Below are 22,053 nucleotides of genomic sequence, written 5' to 3' on the forward strand. Positions count from 1 at the left end.
GTATTTTTCAAATAAAAAGAAAGTACAATACCAACAAGATACAAAACTGTTATGCAGTTGTGTCACAAATAAGTGATACTGACCACATATATCTTCTTTGAGAGGCAGTTAGAAGTTGGAGTACTAAGTAAGGATAAGATGTATGGAAGAACAACTTCTTTATTACAATTTTGGAACTTGAAGAAGAACACATACCCTCTTTAAAAGTTACAGTTATTAAATATTAATTTGTTTTTTGTTGTTTAACGCCACACTCAACAACATTCTAGCAAAATGAAGGCAGTCTGTAAATAATCAAGTCTGGACCAGACAGTCCAGTGACTGACATCATGAATATCGATCCACGGAATTGGGATGCGATGACATGCATCAACCAAGTCAGTGAGCCTGACCACCCGGTCCCGTTAGTCGCCTCTTATGACAAGCATAGTCGCTTTTTACAGCAAGCATGGATTACTGAAGACCTATTCTATCCCGGATCTTCATGGGTCTACCGGCATATAACATAGAATTTTGTGAGCCTCTTATGACAAGCATAGTCGCTTTTTACAGCAAGCATGGACTACTGAAGACCTATTCTATCCCGGATCTTCATGATTATATAACATAGAATTTTGTGAGCCTTAGATATATAAGTATTGCTAATATTTATATTGATTTTCTTTCAGCAAGTGCAGATGTCGGCTTTGCAATATGGGACCGCTATGTTCATAAGGAGGTTGTCCCCCCTGTTGGGTATGTGGCCCACCTGATGGGGGCGCTAGCAGGACTCACTATAGGCTTGGTGGTGCTGAAGAACTTTGAGCAGAAGTTACATGAACAGTATGTATGGTGGATAGCGCTAGCTGTGTACCTCGGTTGTGTGGTGTTCGCCATCTTCTGGAATATTTTCTACTACTGACTGTGTCTACAGGAAGTGACTGTTGTAGAGTGCGATGAATCAAGATACGGAGCTTGGAGGTTGGAATCATCACTTCATTATGCGGACAATCATGAGATGGTTTATAGTTTTTGTGTTATTTATTTATTACTTTTGATTGCACATCTTTGCAAGCATTCTTTCAAATGAACTTCTGTGGATTATGTTCATCAAGGATGTGTTCAATCTCATTAAAATCAGATCTTTTACTGCGTACAATACCTCTCTGTGTGAAGATCTGAGTACACCTGCATAGGTCGTGTCGGTTGAACTTTCTGATCAACTGATCGGCAATAAGGCTTCTAAATTCTTGGTATGAGACAGACATATCTGATTTTTTGTCTCGAACTGCAAAATTATATTGTTGAAGATCTGTTGCACATCCTGTCTTTTGTGAGCACCTCGGCATCTGCAGCAAACAGGGTGTAGTATCAAGGGTATAATTGTGTTCTGTGGCGGTGTTCTTTTGCTGACTTTGAAACTTCCAAATAGAGTAATGAAGACAAATAGCTTTTGAAAACTGACATATGATTGGCTCCAGAACCCACACCGCTTCATTTTGATTGGGCAGTCAGAGTTTGCACAGAGTCACCTGATGAGGCTTCCTATAGAGATGTCCTGAGACGCAGAGACGTATCATATCAGTTTAAAAGATCTGAGTTTAGTCAGACTGGAATGTGTTGCTCATTTTGGCAGTTCATAGTGATGACTATTGTGTTGTACAGAGTTCCGAGTCTCCGTGATGTAGTGGTATGTATGAGTATAAGTTATTGCTTGGACAATTTTCCATCCCTGAGACTGAAAGTGTTTTACCTCCTTACCCCTAGACTAACATTTAGTCCCAGATATAAGTTATGTTATTCATAATTTATATAGGCACAATATATATAATAAAATCCAAATGGAGCCCAGATCCATGCTTAATTGTAGACTAGAGCTGGGGCAATCTTGACTTGCCGAATCATTTTAGAATGAGGTTGGATTCATTTTTGAATTTTGTCTCTTGGGTCAGAGAGACAGACTATCTTACCACCAACAATGCTGGACTGAAATCTAGTCAAACTGGATATTACTAGACACACAGTTACTTGAAACTATTGACTAGTCAGAAAGACTTTCTTTGCCTCTGGACCAGTATTTGCTTTAATGAAGACATGAGTGATGATGTTTTTATATTCTTTATCGTCATGAATCTGATGCATTAAGCTGCTTGTGTTGCCATTATTTCAGCTTCAAGATAAGATCTGACTTTCAGTACATGAGGAATCCTTACTTAGCTTCAGTTGATAGGGGAGTGATACAGAGTGGGACCACTGACGAGTCATCCGCTGGATGCTTGCATAGAGTGAAACACTGAAACTAGCTCTCTGTTTACTTGACAATGTGGGGATTCCGGGTTAGAACTGGTCCCCACCAACCTGTGCCTGTTGTAGGAGGCGACTCAAGGGATCGGGTGGTCTGGCTCGCTAACTTGGTTGATGCATGTCATCGTATCCCAATTGCCTCATGATGTCAATTACCGGATTATCTGGTCCAAATTTGATTATTTACAAACCACAGTCATATAGCTGGAATATTGCTGAATGTGGCGTTAAACAACAAACAAACAAACAAACAAACTCTCCACTAACGTACCCTATGTAATAGAGAGATATTTCACAAAGTAATCATTGACATTTCTTCATTACATTTCACAGTTACATTTCCTTCCAAAACCATATCAGCCGCCAATATCAATATTCAATTAAGCTTGTGAACATTTCTAGAGGCAAAAAAGGACATCTTAGTATATTAGTATCATTGATGGGATGAGTGGAACAGCTGTAATGCAACTAACATGCTTCTTGGGGGATTTCTTAGGCCAGACATAGAATTTCATCTATTCCCAGATCAATCTTCTATGCAGTTTTTTTTTCTTACTACAGTTTCTTAACAGACTTCAAACAGAAACAGACATTTGTAAAATTTGAGTTGGGTGATCAATGAACCAAGTACATGTAATTAAAAAAAATATATTTGGAAGTGTTTCTTTCTTGGTCTATTTATAACAGCATCCATTTACACGGCAGGCTGCAGCCCCAGAACCACTTTGTGGGGTTAGGTTCCTCGTTAACACCTGACATGTCCACCATTACACGAACAGTACATAATGTAGCCAGCATCTACTTGTTCTGTCTCACTGTTATGACAATATGGATAGTTGGATTATCTGAGGAAATATACTTGCTTAGATTTTAATGTGTATCCTACAAATATGATTATAATTATTGCTTGATGTTCATAATTAACACAACTCTGTTAAAATATGATGTTAGGATAGGGGTCCTTTTAGTGCACTGGAAATGTCAGATTTAAATTTTCAGAAATGTTTTGAATAAGGTATGAAAATTTTCAGACATGTTTAACTAGCCATTTTTCATGGACTTCACATGATCAAATACACAAGTAAGCCTAAATGAGTAAAAAGGGCTCTTTTTTAAAACTTTTAAAGAACGTCCAAGTCCATGATCAAGATGACTTCCATCCCAAATGTTTGTACTGTTTTTATCTACGTCTCCTCAGAAAATCAGCTGGGGTCAAATACTCGGTCATGTTCATATTTTAAAACAAACGCGTCTTCTAATGCATGTCAGCCTGATGGAGGCTTCTGTTCAGACATTGGTGTAATGAACAAGTCTAATTCCCATGAGAACATCTAATATCCTTCTAATGATTTGTAAACATTTTCTTCAGTTCTTAAATTGTGGATATATTGTGGACCAAGTACAGCTCTCATCTCACCATGGTCTTTTGATAGAACTCTACATCTATCACTGATGATGCACATATATACCACTCAACATATGACAGGGATACACCCATCAGTCCATGACATGCCACACTTATTCCTGATATGTGTGTGTTTATGGCATGGAATATTAAGTATCCTTATCCGAAATGCATAGTATATTTAAGAGTATTACCTAGGGGCCCATAAAGGGGCACAATGGTAATTTCAGATTTTAAATGCAATGAGATGTAAAAATGTTTTTTGGAAGTCTGTCACCATTAGAACAGAAAACGTTATTTTAATGATTAAAATCAATACTTTTGGGACACTTCTTGGCTCAGTGCTTAATAACTGTTCTTTGAAAACCTGCTCAAATACTGTGATGTCATCTTGGTTGAGTGGAAATTAATATCCAGTTATCCTCATGCTATCAAACTGGCGAATGTAATTTCAGCTGTAATGTGTCTCAATAGAGTTATTAATTTACGTTTATTTTTATTTTTATTAACATTAGCCAAATTAATCATTTTCTGTAAGCATGGATGTGATTTGCATGGTCTTGTTTGTGTCTGAAAGTTCATGATGGCTGCTTGGCTTATTGTGTGACTTGACTTTTAACCAGTTGTCACACTAGGGTATCCTGTCTCAGTTATTGATTTTAAAAACTGCCAATTATGAATATTTCATTTTTCAAATTAAAAACAAATGAGGTCATATCGCATCTGGCAGATAAGAGATATTTGAGACTCATTGCTTGAGAACAAAACCACATTTAAAGGCACCGTCTGTGTGATAAATTATAAACCTGTTTTATGGTTACAAGTCAAATAACACCATGATAATTAACATATAAACCTTAAAAGACCATTTTGGGCAGAGGTTACATTGTCCAATCATGCGACAATTTATAAATAGGTACTCAAAGTGAAAAGAAACATATTCTGTAGTCTACTGATATTTGCAAACCGATTATGAGTATGATATGGATATTATACCTTTACAGACAGATCAATATTCTGTGTACACAGCAAATCATCTTCAAAGCATGCAGAGGAGCTTGGTGATGCTTCATAGCATTTTAAGGTCAAAAGGAGAGTCCCTCCTCAAAGTTCACTCTCTTTAAAACGGCTTTACATCTCTAATGGGGAATGAAAATATCCAGACGTTTTACCATTTCTTGTGTAAAAAAACATTTCAATTGAATTTAATAAACAATGTTTTAGAAAGCCTGGGAAGTCCATCTTCAGTTCAGTTTAACACAACAACACTTAAATCTTCAAAGGGAAAGAGGAGTTTTCAGTTATGCTTCTAAAGATCACAATATTGACAACAACATAAACACTGTTATCATTTCTTTTGATCTTGAGTGTCATTTTTTATGAAGTGGATATATGGGAAATGGCAAGAGATGTGATTTGGGCCTAACATTTTGTCTTATGTTCTCTTTTATGTTTTATTTGTTGTTTTGGCAAACATTTTACACATAGGTAGTTGCCATGTTGATAGTCTGTTTTTTTTCTGTGGCATTCTTGATGTCCAGGCCACTGTAAATGAATTATTATTTTCTTGTCAAAATAGTTTGGAAAATAGGCATTTATGTTTATTGCAATTGTTATATTTTTGCAAGGCATTTTGTATATCACACAATTTGCACTTTTTTCTTCCTCTTACTTTTAACAGAAGGTTCTTCTTGTAGGTTTAGAGAGTGAGTTAGGGAGTTGAGTTTAATGCTGCTTTGAACATTATTTCAGTTATATCACAGAGTGCTAGCTTAATGTTGGAGGAAAGCCCAAAGTGATGCAAGTCTTCGACATTTGTGTCTGTGGTAAAACCCTCGAGCATAGGTATTGTGATGAAAAACCTAGATACATAATTGAGGCAAACCGGAATACGAACCCACAATCATAGGTTTCTGGTGTGTCCAAGGGACACAACTCTGCACACTGTATTGCAGCACCTTGGGTTGAGCTTATGAATGAAAATGTCATAATTAATTATTATGGCCTTATGAACATGAAATGTTTGAGAAAGAAATATTATTACTCAGGGATTTTTCTAGTTTTGGTATTTACATTTAGATTGGTAGTCGAGACGTGTTTGGCATCATGTTGTACAACCACATATAAATGTATTCCCTCTTGTGTGTGATAGAAGTGTGTGATTACTATAAACATGTAAAGTAGTCTGTTTATTCCTTTGTAGTATACGTTTTCCATCAGAAATTAATAGTCATTATCATGCATTGACATTTCACTTCCTTGTGATGAAATAACTAATCCTCCATAATGACATATTAACAACTGGAACTTGCAGATACTTTGTTTGTTTGTTGTTTAACGCCGCACTCAGCAATATTCCAGCTATATGATGGCGGTCTGTAAATAATCGAGTCTTGACCAGACAGTCCAGTGACTGACATCATGAACATCGATCCATGCAATTGGGATGCGATCCCGTTAGTCGTCTCTTACAACAAGCAGTCGCCTACTTCATCATGTACTTGCATAGTCATCTGTCATCGTATCCCATTTGCATTTCCAGACTCAATTATTTACAGACTGCCGTCATATAGCTGGAATATGGTTGAGTGTGGTGTTAAACAATAAACAAACAAAGCAAAACATCTTCCAAAGGCAAGAGAGTAAATTTACAATAAAAGTCCAGTTTCCACCCTTGCAGAACTAGGCTGGAATTCCTGGACTCAAACGTAGCCCCACCAGTGGCTATTACAAGTTATGTCCCCTATATGTCCCTCCTATTGACCAATCAGATTACGCCTCTCATATCACTTGCATTTGCATCAAACAAAATGGTGGCGCCCAGTCAAGATGATCTGATCGATAATCAAGATCTATTTTTAAATAAAACGGGTCTTACCCGGCAAAGTGTATCACAATCACATGAGCACCTTGATTAAAAACATGAAAATATATGCAACATATCTGTCTACGCCTACTTCAGGGTACACATGCTTTGCAAATTCTCCAGTCGACCGGAATCTGCTCATTGAAATCCATGTTGTTTACAAACCGGATGTCCAGTTCGTTACGCGATTTTGATTGGACTATGCATGGTTCGTTAGTCCGGCCAAAATGTAACTCCGGAATTCCAGCCCAGTTTGGCAAAGGTGGAAACTGGACTTTTATAGTCAGTTGCCCTTGCCTCCGTAGTTTGTCTCAAAGCAATTTAAGCAGAGTTTCATTCATTATACTGACTTAAAATTTAACAAATTGAGAATAAAATTGATATTATGAGAAAATAACATTCCTACCGAATATGTTAGCTAATTAAGGAATAAATAAACTAAAGGTATACATGTAAATGAGAATGTGGTACACTTTTCTTTTTGTTAATTTTCTCTTTGTTTTGACACTACTTTTAAATAATAAAATATTAAGGAAAAATAAATTAAATAGAAAGTATGCTTTAGGAACCTTTTTTTTTATTTTGACTCCCGGCCGTACAGAAAATAATAAAACGTGAAATCCTGAAGTGTAATGTAAGGCTGTTCTGAGCTGCAGCAACTGCTGGGATCATGGACATGAAGATGGATCAAATGTTTTGGGGCTGTAAGACCCTTGTATATGATTTTAATAATTACATTATGCACATATATTCAACAAAATACACTCATCATATGTACCATTGTCTTAAGTGGTCATTGTAAATATCATATTGTTCTTCCTGTCATTTTGTAATAAATGATCAATTCTCACAGGTTTTCCTTGTTATGTAACTGCATTATTCATGGATGAACTTAACACGGGTAAATTGATACTGTCACGGGGTGAATGTGTCCTTATCAGTCAGCAGGACATTCCATTATAAAGGGGGAACAGGTCGACATGTGAGTGAGTGAGTGAGTATGGTTTTACGCTGCTTTTAGCTATATTCCAGCAATATCACAGCACATTGTACCCATGTCGGGAATCGAACCTGGGTCTTCAGCGTGACAAGCGAACACTTTAACCACTAGGCTACCCGACACCCCTGCCCTCTGTCGACATGTGATGTCACAACTAGGTGAGAAGAGTTGTGTCCCTTACTTGCCAGGATCCAGGAGAGGTGTGTTTGAATCCCAGATTTTGCCTGATTATAATCCTTGGTTTGTCAGCACTATACATGAATTTTGTCGACTCACAAAAAAGTATTTTAGCTGTTTTTACAAATAAGATTGACACAACTCTTCACTCACTCACAATGCTGAATATATATGGTGTTTATGGACCACTGCCAAGGTCTAGTGATAGAGCAGAAGGTTGGCGGTAAAATCCTCATCACTGTCCGTGGTTAATAGAGGGCATAAAAGAAGCCCTGATCAGCTCAGAGTCAGTATACTGTGTCTGAGTGGAGTAGTCTTGTTAAACTGCAGGATGGGACCCGTGATCGGGGGTAGAATAGGTCTTCAGCAACCCATGCTTGCTGTAAAAGGCGACAATGCTTGTCGTAAGAGGCGACTAACAGAATCAGTTGGTCAGGCTCGCTGAATCAGTTGATGCATGTCATGCATGCTCATGATATTAATCACTGGATTGTCTTGTCCAGACTTGACTATATACAGACCGCCGTCATATAGCTGGAATATTGCTGAGTGTGGAATCAAACAACAGACAAACAAACCTTGTTTTAATAATAAAATCATATATTTTTCACCAAATTATGAGTTTAAATGGGAGTTTATATGTTTGGCACTGATATTAAATTCAAAGTCAGTAACAGCCATTTGTGAGATATTTAAACAAATACAACTGTTGCTGGTCTGTTAAAACACTAGTTTGGTGGTATTCCTCTGGTGCCATTATACAAAACAACCATTACCAAGGTTAATCTTAGCGCTAAGGTTGTAAAGAGATGCGACTTAGCCAGAATTTAGCCATGCTGTAGCCATGTAGTAGTGGCACCAGGAGTCAAATTCACACATTACCCAAGTGGGATTCGAACCCAACCATGATGGGATGAATGAACACATGGCCCACTTGACTCCCGTACACCGGTACAAAATGAATTCTCTGAGATTGTAAGATGCTGAATCAAGTCCAGTGCGATGGATAATCTTCATTTGAAGGTGATGACAACAGAGTGGACCAGATACATCACAAAGCTGGACTGTGGTCTCAAAGCCACCTTCTATGGTGGCCAGTCCAAGAAAAGGGGCCCGTTGTTACATGTGGTTTTGTTTCCGATTCACTTTAAAACTTGACCTGCCAGGATGCACTTTGTTGAATGATGTTTTGGATGGTTTCTTTGTTGAAACATATTTCCTGAAAAAATTGAGAATGTTCATTAAAAAAGTTGGCCACAATTAAGGAACATTGTTTACAAAATACAGTGAAAAAGTCGACCCCTGAAACAATATCCAGTATCTGTAGTGGGAGATGGGTATATACTTATCTAGTTCATCATGCTGATGAAGATTCTGATGCATCCTTAGAAACAGGCACAAGTCATGTGGTCCTTGCCTATCTGCCCAGTATTAAAGGTATCATAGGTGAGATGAAATGGGGTTTAATGTCGGCTCCAAGATTATTGCACTTATGAAGCGACGTGCATGCACGTGTGTGTGTGCATCTGTCTGCTAGTACTATTCCGGACTGATGCAGATTTATAGTGCTAGCACACTGAGATACCATGCCGCAGTTTAACATGAATACCCCACTCAGACATAGTATACTGACTCCGAGCCGACCAGTCCTTGTTTTAGCCCCTTAATGCCAAGCACCAGACAGGGTAACAACAAGTACCATCTTTTAAAGTCTTTTGGTATTAAAGGTATCATAACGACTAGTAGGAATTTGTCCTTTTAGGGTTTTGCTACATTTGCTTTCATTATAAGGACTAGTAGACTTAACATATTAGCGTCTAAAGCTGCTGATAAGAAGTTATGTTGTTTCAAATAGTAACTATAGTTCAATGAGTCTGAGTTCACATCGTTTTACTCATCCTCGCTTGTCCAGAGTATCATATTATATCGTTGTTATTCTGTTCTGATAAATACCCTGGACCATTTGCGGCCATTTCTTCCTTCACTATCTACACTGCTCATATCACTAACTTGGCACAGAATTTCTCTTGCTGGAAGTGAGGTGAGGTGAAATTGGGTTTAAAGTCGCATCCAAGATTATTGCACTTATATAGCAAGGTGCATGTACGTGTGTGTGTTTGTGTGACTGCTTCTACTAGTCCGGACTGATGCCGATTTTTAGTGCTAGCACACTGAGATACCATGCCGCAGTTTAACATGAATACCCCACTCAGACACAGTATACTGACTCCGAGCGGACCAGTCCTTGTTTTAGCCCCTTAATGCCGAGCGCCAGACAGGGTAACAACAAGTACCATCTTTTAACGTCTTTTGGTATGACGCGGCCGGGGATCGAACCCCGGACCTTCCACTCTCCGGGCGGACGCTCTACCACTAGACCACGGAGGAGGTCCTCTTGCTGGAGAGAGTTATTTGATTGGACATGGTGTAATTCAAATCAGGCTCAATACGAAGTGGCAAATGGGTCAGAGTATTTATTAAAAAGAATGGAAATACGATACACTGGATAATTGAGAATGGATCTCACTGTTGCCAGTACAGATTTATGGAAAAATGGTTAACACAAATTTTGTGATTTATTCAAGTCATTTGGCTACCATCAAAGTGTGTTTTGTACAAATGCCTTGAAGTCTGAATGTTATCTCAGCTAAAGGTTGTCACAAACATTAAAGAAGTTGTTATCCCTGTTTCATAGCTTCATGTTATCTCACCTGTACAATATTGCAGTGGTCACACCCATGATGAACATCAACAGAAGTGCAGCACCAACAGCTGCAACAATTATCACCACATCTACAACAGGTGGGCTCGTCTGCGTGGGTACCACAGTGGTTGTCGCACCTGTATAAACATGTATCTGTTAGTGAGTGTTATTTTTATTATTGTATTACTGGTAAAAACAGCCTTCACAATATCATGGACGTTCCCAACAAGATCACCTGGAAGAAGGGGGTTAGTGATTAACAGGGTCCGGTCTAACCAGGTTTCACTGTATGTTTTGTCTGAAAGTATTATCAATAGGTCTTGTCAATAAATTTCATTTTAAAAATCTTAATGTTCCACTGGTTGAAATACTGTGGTGTAAGATGTCAAACCAAAATAAAATATGGATGTTTTTGCTACCTTTTCAAATATTACAATCTTAGGAAAATTAAAGTTCACTGTCGAAAAGAATTTTCTTTGCAGCCTCATAGCATAACTATGCTATGTATAATAGGTGGTCAGGCTTGCTGACTTGGTTCATGCATGTCAACGATCCCAATTGTGTGGATCGATGCTGATGATGTCGATCACTGGATTGTCGGTCCAGACTCGAATATTTGCAGATCCAGGTCATATAGCTGGAATATTGCTGAGTGAGGCGTTAAACAACAAACAAACAAACAAAACTAAAATAACAATACAACATTTCCTATACTAAATTATTGCTCCACGAAGTACAGATCTCAAAGACCACGTGGTTTAACAGGCAACAAAAATCTTCCAACTACAAAAGTGTATAATACATGTAATACATAACAAGTAAAAAAATGGCGTTAGTTGTTGACTTGAACACTTCAAACGAAATGTCCATACCTGCAACAGATTCCTTCCTTTGAGGCAAGACTGCAACACTCTCGATTGTCACTGCCTTTGTTGTTGTAAATTGTGTTGTTGGTGGGGTTGTAGTAGTAGGAGTTGGAGTAGTAGTTGTAGTTGTTGAAGGTGTAGTGACAGGAAACTCGCAAAGGTTACCTTTGATGCCAAAACTATTTGAATTGGATTATACGCTATTTTACTGCCGCTTACAACATCTCCCTTATTAACGCTTTACTTAAATCTATCATCAAAACGTTTCTCTTGACCCAGACTAGAATATTTACCGGGTGTCGCGACACCGGCGTAAAACAACTTCCAAAAATCATCAATAATACAAAAACAACAACGTTGCAATACGAAATAACTGAAAAACAAAATCTGTTCGCCATTGTTGTGCCCAACAGAGTGGCGATTGTTTAGGCCTTACCTCTGTACTCTTGCCGGCATGCGCAAACAGCTACACCGTGCTTGTCCAGGCAGGTCCCTGCGTTCTGGCACGGGTTGGGGGTACAGGCAGCCGACACCAGGGTACACATCGACCCTGCCCAACCTAAGGGGCAAATGTACATAGACAACAAATTGGATGGACAGATAGATAGCACATGTACGTGCGCTTTCAAATATGTCTAGAGAACCTGGCCAAGACTATGCACAATAACCGGTACATTTCTTTCCATTAGCTGCGAAAACACCTTTTTCTCTAGCGTAGCAAAACTGATCCTCACATTCATATTTTTGGATGTACTTATGTCATATTTCACCTATCTTTACACAATTTCAATTTGTTGATGTCGTATTAAGTTTGATGAGGAGAGGATTGGACCAACACACTCCAAAATATGTTGGCAAAGAAACCCCCAGAAGGAACTCAAAGTGAGGTGAAATGGGGTTTAACGTCGCATCAAAGATTATTGCACTTCTATTGCGACATGCATGCTCCTGTGTGGCTGCTTGTACAAGTCCGGACTGATGCTGATTTATAGTGCCAGCCCACTGAGATACCATGCCGCAGTTTAACAGGAATAACCCAGTTAGAAACAGTATACTGACTCCGAGTCGACCAGTCCTTGTTTAAGCCCCTTAATGCCGAGCGCCAGACAAGGTAACAACAAGTACCATCTTTTAACGTCTTTTGGTATGACGCGGCCAGGGATCGAACCCCGGACCTTCCACTCTCCGGGCGGACGCTCTACCACTAGACCACGGAGGCGGTTAGAAGGGCCTTAAGGTATAATGTGATAACAATGCATTGAGACGTTGATCTGTCGAACACTATGTGGCATATATACCACAGTGGACGACAGTTTGAAGGGCCAACACACGTTGTACCATGCGGGCGGTCATTATTTACATTCGAATAAAAAAACCTCAAAATACAAAACGATGCCATTGAACAACTCGCTAACAAAAGACGTGATATGTAAACTTTAAGGACAATGAGTGCTAAAGAACGTCAGTGCACAAAAAGGACACTAAGCTGCAAAAGAACCTTGACAATGAAAAACGACAGATGGCGCTGCAATTTGTGAAACATTCCAATTTAATCGGCTCGTTCCGCCGTGTATATGATAATTGCATTCCGAAGTTCTCAATGTATTACGTCATTCCTCGTCATTTATCAACCACAAACCAAACTATTATTGTTAGTAATACCCTATACCTGACATGCATACAACCTTGCCCTTGTCGTCACACGTAAAGTGGCCGAAGGCGTTGTCACGGTCGATGCAGTACTTTAGACAGTAGTTGCCGAAGTAATTCTTCAAACATCTCGCCCGTACTTCAACGTCCATGCTGGAAAATGAGACAGCTGTCATGCAATAAAACTACTCGGGATCATACAAATACATCAACTCACGACTAGTTCGGGCCGGGATAAGAGGAACTTGTTGTTGTTTTTTAAAGCCGCACTCAGCAATATTCCAGCTATATGACGGCGCTCTGTAAATAATCGAGTCTGGACCAGACAATCCAGTGATTGACATCAAGCGCATCGATCCACACAATTGAAATACGATGACATTCATGAACCAAGTCAGCAAGCCTGACCACCTTTTCCCGTTAGTCGCCCCTTACTACAAGCATAGTCGCCTTTTACGGCAAATATGGGTTGGGGAAGACCAATTCTACTCCGGATCATCACGGGTCGTCAGGCTCTGTGACTTGGCTGAGTGTGTTGTAAAGACCGATTCTCACCTTCACGGAGGTGTGCTTTTTCGATGCTTTAGAAATATTTCAGACTATCACGGCGGGAACACCGAGAACGGACTTCACACACTGTAGCAATATGAATGATAGGACCCACGTCCTCTGCGTGACGGACGCTTTAAGCACTCGGTACATCGTCCTTCACACTGCACAGGAAAACAAACAACCACACGTGCTCTTGTCAACGACCCCGGACATTTTAATTGGAATGGATGTTATATGTACATGTAGGTGCGTGATATTTGTATACATGAGCGTTGGACAAGTTAATTGGTTTCTATCGTATCCTAATTACGTAGATCGATGCTCATGATGTCTGTCACTGGATTGTCTGGTGCAGACTCACTGACTGACAGGCTGTCGTCATATAGCTGGAATATTGCCGAGTGCGGCGTTGAACAACAAACAAGCAAAGAAATAATAATTGGGTTCAAACAATGCCACCAAGTGTAAATAGGTGAAGCGCGTATAAAATATCAGTGACTTTAGACACAACTATTATTGTCGCTGGGGACCTCGAGGATCCAGCGTATCTCTCTCTATAATTGTACATATTACAATCATATAATGGATAGAGGTTATCACGCGAGTGTGTTTGGGGATGGTAAATATCCTGCATTAGGAATAAACATTGTATTTAGCGAGCCTTGGCGAGCTAAATACATAGTGTTTATTCCTAATACAGGATATTTACCATCCCCAAACACACAAGCGTGATAACCTCTTTATCATATAACGTCATTCTTTAATTCTGTGCTTCAAAATCGCTTTCCCTCACTCACAAACATTACCGAAACATTGCGAGTTTTCCTGGAATGCGCGCATTAATATTTATTACGTCACAGGGTAAGTGATATGTCAGTCGGACAGTGACAGTAGCCAATATAGTTCCAAATGAAATCTGTTTCTTATACAGTGGCGAAGCAACATATACGCAAAACAACAATTGTTTTTAATTGCCTTTCGCGGCAATCCATCGGTCTGTCCGCTAGAGTAACTGCCCTTTGTCAAAGGGAAGCTACTCTAACCCTAGTCTATGAGACGTCACGGCCACGGTCAGACGTTGAAAGTCGGTCTGTCCTGTCATAAAGACAAAACGAAACGAAACAAGGTAACAATTCAAACATATTTCCGCCAAATCCAACTATTTTAATTTGTGGAGGAGGTTTCAAGCCGCAGAGGTCTACAAGCACAGATATGGCTACTGATCCCGCTTGGCTAGGCCACGTTCCCTCGCCAAACTGTTTCGAAATTTATATCTCCAAAGTTGCCAAAACTTATAAAATGCCTTAGCTACGTCACAGTTAGACACAGATTTTCAGTATATTAGACTGTTCTTTTGATAATGATAGCAATTATCCCTGTAGTTTATCCAGATTCCCGATGGTTAATTCTGACTCGATCGCCGAATGACAAGGGCGACGCCATGTTTGTTTATAAACAGTGAAAGTAGTCCCTACTTGACCTTTGATATTTGCATCTCTATCCGCATATGACCCCAACGGATATCGTTTTTATCCGTTGGCTTTATCCTGCCGAGAAACCTACCCATTATATGATAAATAGTGTTATCGGTGCGATATTTCAATCCAATCAACTTGATATCACGATCCGATAAATATGTAAATGAGATCATCTAGATGGAACAAATACACTCTGTACATAGATGCGATGCAAGCACGCTCAATCGTTACACAAAAGACAATCTAGGTTTCCCTCATGTGAAAGTGTAGAGTAAACAAATATGGCATTTGACGCCGTACAGTAAATGGCGCGGTTCACTCAGGCATAGTATTCCTACACTATTTCTGAGACCACCTCCGTGTCTGGTGGAAGAGCGCTCAGTAAGCGGAAGGTCGTGGGTTCGATCCCCGGTCGCGTCACACCAAATGATGTTAAAAGATGGTATTTGTTGTTAGCTTGCCTCGGCATTAAAGGGCTAAAACAAGGATTGGTCGACTCGGAGTCAGTACACTGTGTCTGAGTAGGGTACGCCTGTTAAACCGCGGCATGGTATCTTAGTGGGCTAGCACTATGAATTGCATTAATCTGGACAAGTACAAGCAGCCACACACACACAAACACACGTGCATGCACATCGCTATATAAGTGCAATAATTTTGAACCCGACGTTAACCCCATTTCACCTAAACTCGCCCTCACCAGAAAGTTCTGAGAAAACGTGTCCCTATTTTTCGCAGTATGCATCAAGTTGAAAAGCATGGAGCAAGGGCCTAAACTCTTTGAATTTGAATTGAATTTATGACATCAATTTTCGAACTCGTAACCAGTAAGATCAATGTTTAAAATTTCATTTCTCTAACTTAAATAGTGTTCGGGAAAATTTGTTCCCACTGAGGTACGGACGGACGAACGAACTCCGTTCCTACATAACCTACCCCACTTCGTGGCGGTGCATAGTTTATCACTTTTTCAACAGCCAGGCGCTTTCCAAACTTACATGGAGTCGCCAGCCGTCAGACGTACTGACGTAGCCTGAGTTGACGTACTGGAGACTGGTGTACCTACGTAGCGGTAGGAGAACCCACCCATGTAGTCGTCGCTAGTCGTGATGTCGGTGTTGTTGTCGTTCACATCCACTTCCAGCAGAAAGGAGCCCTGCCGACAAAACAAGATATCAGCCAACGCATTCACGTCTATAGAAACAGTGTGTTAGTTCTGAACGCGAATCAGTCAGATATATACATCAATGCATCTCGGGTTTGTATACACTATGTCCCTCAATCACCCCTGGATACATATTATATGTTTGTTTGTTTGTGTGTTTGTTTGTTTGTTGTTTAATGCCATACTCAGCAATATTCCAGCTATATGACAGCGGTCTGTAAATAATCGAGTCTGGACCAGACAATCCAGTGGTTGATATCATCAGCATCATTCCACGCAGTTGGGATAAGATGATATGCATCAACCAAGTCAGCGAGTCTAACCACCCGATCCCGTTAGTCGCCTTTTACGACAAGCATAGTCGCCATTTACGGCAAGTATGGGTTGCCGAAGACTTATTCAAACCGGATCTTCACGGGTGGGATACATACTATACCAGTGGTGTAATAGTGACGGGTCGCTCAGATTCACGGAGTTCGTATGAGCCTGAATTTTGTGTCTGAACATTGTGTCTAATCTTTGTGCATGTGTAGAGTGGATGTCCCCAAGACTATGGCATGAATTCCACGAGAAATATTGCCGAGCTCTCATTGAAGTGAACACTTGCTGATAACCTTCTCGATGGGACCTGTCCACGGCTTGATTCGTTGGTTTAGAAAAGCAGCAACGCTGTGAAGCTGACGTTTGTATTCACTACTAATGGAGAAAGGAAGTGTTTCCAAAACCGTGATGTATTGACGATGGTTGTTATTTTTTTTCCTTATTTCCCGAGCACAGACGTGTCGCTGCTAACATATTTACGCGAGTCAAGGCAACAAGTCTTCACGTGATGGTGTCGTGTCCCATGAACTTGTCCGGATTACAACAACCAGTTAGAACGTAGGCGGATTATTTTACGGCTGCTATTTTACAGCTGGACTATTGAAGTATGGCGCAAAACCTTGTTTGCTCACTTTCACTACCACGTTGCCGCGACATGAAATAACATTCATTCCTTCAGTCATTGTTCGTTTATGTGGATTAATTAAAACCATCGTGTCCGCTGAATGATTTCAAGAGGTGCGTTGGGGTGGTATAGGGGTTTAAGCGTTCGCTTCTCACTCTGAGACCCGGGTTCGTTTCCTTACTTGGTACAAAGTGTACATGTCAAGCCTTTTATCTATGTGCTTCGACGTAATATGGGTGGTTGGTTACTTGGTTTGTTGTTTAACGCCGCATTCAGCAATATTCCAGCTATATGACGGCGGTCTGTAAATAATCGAGTCTGGACCAGGCAATCCAGTGATTGATATCATGAGCATCGATCCACGCAATTGGGATTGATGACATGCATCAACCAAGTCAGCGAGCCTGACCACCCGATCCCGTTAGTCGCCTTTTACGACAAGCATAGTCGCCATTTATGGCAAGTATGGGTTGCTGAAGACCTATTCTAGCCCGGATCTTCACGGGTCGCAATATGGATGGAATATTGCTGTATACGCTGTTCATCAATAAGCAATGTTGGAGAGGAATTTGGAAGGAAGAAAATGGAACCTGGCAATTTGCCTATTAGCAGCTGGTAATTATAAATATGATGAACCTGCTTACCTGCCAGTAGGTGAACTCTGCCGACAGCGGGTTAGTTTTGTCTGCTACCGTCGTCGTGAACGTCGCTGTGTTCTGGTTGGTTAATGACGACGTCACTTCCTTGCCGTACGAACAGCCCCTGCACATATCAATATTGTTGGTGAGGTGACATCGGGTGAGCGCGGGCATGGCTACAACAAACCAATGATAATATTCGGGATACATGTGGGATTCGACCCTCGACGATCGGATCCTGACAGGCAAGGGACTTAACTCTGCCAATCGAATTGCGGACTGCCCTCTACAAGCAATGTAAATGAGAGAACGCTTTAATCAATAGGCTAACCTACCGACCCTGCCATTGCCTCTGATGGCCGTTGTAAATTTACTCGTGTTGTAATTCCTTACCCTCCATTGTTGGTTTCTGAGATGCAAATGATGAAGTAGGGATCACATCGGTTGGTTGGACAGGGGGGTGGCGACTGAACGCGGTCACAGCATCTCCCTGCCGCCGTCACCCCACGGGGGTTGGAGTAGTGGGTGAGTTTCACCTCGATCACCCCCAAACCATGGACGGACTGTGGGTAGAATAAATGCCAAAATCGTTTCCCAACGGAAATTACCAGGGTTAAATATGTAGAAAATGATACAAAATTATCTATTTTCTCTAAATGTTAATTGTAAAGATTAAAAGAGAGATATAGAGACGAATGAGTTTGATTTAATGCCGATTCCACCAGTATTTCAAATATATCACGCTACGCTTCTCTTCCAGAATTGTTTTCCACCCAACCTGGTGTGCAAGTACATGTGTATATCTGGCGTTCACGGTTTTCTAGTATAGCACCCTCGTTTGCAGCTTTAATTTACTTATTGAAATACAGGACACTTCTTTTCTCAGTTCCCCAGCAACGATTCCGTGGTAGAAGTGGTTACAAATACCTCTTGTCGTAAAATCAAACCGTCAACCAATTATTGGATTAAACTTTGCATTGCAAGTCAGCCAATCAAGATATATTCAATATGACAGATAACATTGACTTACCTCAAGAAACACTACCACGGTTAGAAGACAGACTGGTTTGCTCGGGAACGGTGTCATTGTTCTCTAAGACCTCATTCCGTGCCGCCCCAGGAACATGCCAACGTCTACTACAGCACAGCTAGCCTGGTCGCGGAGACATCTTAAACAAAGGAACGCCTACTTGACAAGACATATCAGTTTGTGTATGTGATACGTGTGAATTATTTTAAATCTGGATTAAAATCAACATTTACACATGTGCCTTATCTTATCGCCAGAGGTTAAATTGGCTTTAGATCGCCGGACACTCGCACCTGAACTCTCAGAATATCAGAAGATTGGAAACATAAATCAGCCTGGGTGCACTCCGTTTTGATCTGCCCTTGCCCGTGTTTGATAAAATGCCCTCTGATTAAATCCATGTTTGTACATTGTAAATTGTTCTCAGGATCTACTCGGCTAACCCCGTGCCCTAAATATACTCTCCAAAACAGTAGGGTATATTAAAAAATCATGGGAATTACAAAGAAGTCAATATTGGGTCTTGCTCTCACTATTGGTCAAACCTTTATTTTTTCGGCGTGAATGGGTCCGAATCGATCTCCAAATGACACTTTGACGGAGTCTTGTCCATTCCTCTTGCAACGCCTGGCCCAGTTCGACTGACGTAGCGGGTGATCTTTGACGTCGGCGTACAAGTCTCCCGATCCAAGACGTGCTCTATGTTTCGGGGATAGGTCAGGATTCACGGCTGGCCATTGAATTCTGGTGATGTCTTAAAGGACAAAACGTGCACCAGCATGGCACAACTATTGGCGCCAGTATTTTGTCTCGGTAGTAATGTCCAGTGACTTCCATGGACATATCAGTCATGTTGCCTTACGTTGAAGTTGAGCGATTTGATTGGCTGTTTGGGCTTGGTTTCTTAAAACCTGGTTTCTGATTAATCGATCCTGGACTTGCATTGCTAACTAAGGGCGCCCTGCGGGGCCGACGATTAGCATAAGTGTATCTGCAGAAGCCTGTTCCAAGTCTGCAAATCACAGTCTACAGTCTACCAGTTTGAATCATGCCAATAACCCTTTCCAATTTGATCTCAAATACTGCATTAACGCATGAGCAGAGAGCTTGCGTTACTGTGAATAATGAAAAGCAACAATAGTATTGGCTCAGAGCGATTTGATGACTTTCAACGGAAGGTTAACCCTCTACCTACGTGCACGGAGGAATTGCATTGTACAGTATTTCACTTACATAGCGACGCGCATGCACGTGTGTGTGTGTGTGTGTGCGTGTGTGTGGTTGCTTGAACTAATCAGGACTAATGCCGATTTTATAGTACTAGCCCACTGAGGTCCCATGTCGCAGTTGAACGAGAATACTCCACTCAGATACAGTAGACTCTGAGCTGACCAGTTCTTGTTTTTGCCCAATAATGCCGAGCGCCAGGCAGGGTAATAACAAGTACCATATTTTAACATAGTTTGGTATGACGCGGCCGGGGATCGAACCCCCGACCTTCCGCTATCCGGACGGACGCTCTACCACTAGACCACTACTCAATGTTTCTGGTGTGTTTGGACATTTGGTTTTGGTTCCGGCAGCCATTTTTCAAAGCTGATCTTTCTTCGGGCAACCGACCATAAGATTCATATTTCATGACACTCGTGAAGATCCGGGTCTGAATAGATCTTCAGCAAATCACGATTGCCTTAAAAGGCGACTAACAGTGTATCGGGTGGTCAGGCTCTTGGTTGATCGTATCGTATCCCAGTTGTGTGGATTGATGCTCATGATGCCAATCACTGGATTGTCTGGTCAATATTCGATTATTTACAGATTGCCGTCATATAGCTGGAATGTTGCTGAGTGCTGAGTGCGGCGTTAATCAACAAACACACGTATTTCAAGATCCCCTACTTTTGTTGGAGAGTATATACCGAATATGACTTTTCAGATCGGAAAAGGTTACGGAAAGGGTCGACTGGTGACAAATGGTCATATTTAATTGAAATCGGCATTGGCTTATAGTGTGTTTAACACAGTGTTGTCTTTTTGAGTGTTTAACACAGTGTCAACTATTGCGTGTATAACACAGTGTTGACTTGTTGGGTGTTTAACACAGTGTTGACTTATAACATGTTTAACACAGTGTCAACTATTTCGTGTATAACACAGTGTTGACTTGTTGGGTGTTTAACACAGTGTTGACTTATAACATGTTTAACACAGTGTTGTCTTAATGAGTGTTTAACACAGTGTCAACTATTGCGTGTATATCACAGTGTTGAGTGAGTGAGTGAGTGAGTTTGGTTTTACGCCGCTTTCAGCAATATTCCAGCAATATCACGGCGGGGGACACCAGAAATGGTAACACAGTGTTGACTTGTTGGGTGTTTAACACAGTGTTGACTTATTAAGTGTTTAACACAGTGTTGACTTATTAAGTGTTTAACACAGTGTCAACAATTGCGTGTATAACACAGTGTTGACTTGTTGGGTGTTTAACACAGTGTTGACTTATAGTGTGTTTAACACAGTGTTAATTTATTAAGTGTTTAACACAGTGTTGTCTTATTGAGTGTTTAACACAGTGTCAACTTTTGCATGTATAACACAGTGTTGACTTGTTGGATGTTTAACACAGTGTTGACTTATAGTGTGTTTAACACAGTGTTGACTTATTAAGTGTTTAACACAGTGTCAACAATTGCGTGTATAACACAGTGTTGACTTGTTGGGTGTTTAACACAGTGTTGACTTATAGTGTGTTTAACACAGTGTTAATTTATTAAGTGTTTAACACAGTGTTGTCTTATTGAGTGTTTAACACAGTGTCAACTTTTGCATGTATAACACAGTGTTGACTTGTTGGATGTTTAACACAGTGTTGACTTATAGTGTGTTTAACACAGTGTTGTCTTATTGAGTGTTTAACACAGTGTCAACTATTGCGTGTATAACACAATGTTGACTTATTGGGTGTATTATATAGAGTTGACTTATAATGTGTTAAACACAGTGTTGACTTATAGTGTGTTTAACACAGTGTTGATTTATTAAGTGCTTAACACAGTATTGTCTTATTGAGTGTTGAACACAGTGTCAACTATTGCGTGTATAACACAGTGTTGAATTATTGGGTGTTTAACACAGTGTTGACTTATTATGTGTTTAACACAGTGTTATCTTATTGTGTGTTTAGCACAGTGTCAATTATAGTGTGTTAAACACAGTGTTGTCTTATTGAGTGTTTAACACCGTGTCAACTATTTGGTGTATAGCACAGTGTTGACTTGTTGGGTGTTTAGCAC

The 22,053-nt window shown here is 40.4% G+C and overlaps 2 protein-coding genes across 2 annotated transcripts in view; one reads left to right on the forward strand and one right to left on the reverse strand.

Annotated features, from left to right (window-relative positions):
- LOC139467993 (rhomboid-related protein 2-like) overlaps window positions 1-6,796 on the forward strand; it is a 93,665-nt gene extending 86,869 nt beyond the window's left edge. The window contains exon 9 of the mRNA XM_071249624.1: window positions 669-6,796. Coding sequence (XP_071105725.1) covers window positions 669-901 — 233 coding nt within the window. The 3' untranslated portion in view covers window positions 902-6,796. The remainder of the gene's footprint in view (window positions 1-668) is intronic.
- Window positions 6,797-8,849: 2,053 nt separating this feature from the next.
- On the reverse strand, window positions 8,850-18,817 carry LOC139468000 (delta-like protein 1). The gene is made up of 9 exons (XM_071249639.1): window positions 18,761-18,817; window positions 18,124-18,293; window positions 17,737-17,854; window positions 15,980-16,137; window positions 12,971-13,104; window positions 11,738-11,860; window positions 11,308-11,466; window positions 10,443-10,572; window positions 8,850-8,950 (listed from the first exon to the last, which is right to left on the reverse strand). Exons 1-9 carry the CDS (start codon window positions 18,815-18,817, stop codon window positions 8,851-8,853), a joined length of 1,149 nt encoding a protein of 382 aa, XP_071105740.1. The 3' UTR covers window position 8,850.
- Window positions 18,818-22,053: the final 3,236 nt, after the last annotated feature.

This window comes from Haliotis cracherodii, unplaced genomic scaffold, assembly GCF_022045235.1.
Source record: "Haliotis cracherodii isolate W230 unplaced genomic scaffold, xgHalCrac1.p SCAF_2, whole genome shotgun sequence".
Classification (NCBI taxonomy): Eukaryota; Metazoa; Mollusca; class Gastropoda; order Lepetellida; family Haliotidae; genus Haliotis; species Haliotis cracherodii.

What these genes read in the sequence shown, in the direction of transcription:
- LOC139468000 (XM_071249639.1), bottom strand. Translation starts at nt 18,817, where the DNA reads ATGACACCGTTCCCGAGCAAACCAGTCTGTCTTCTAACCGTGGTAGTG. An exon ending in CCGTGGTAGTGTTTCTTGAG is followed by an intron (nt 18,294 to 18,760) that starts GTAAGTCAATGT and finishes TTCTACCCACAG; the next exon opens with TCCGTCCATGGTTTGGGGGT. An exon ending in AAGGAAGGAATCTGTTGCAG is followed by an intron (nt 10,573 to 11,307) that starts GTATGGACATTT and finishes ATGTTTATACAG; the next exon opens with GTGCGACAACCACTGTGGTA.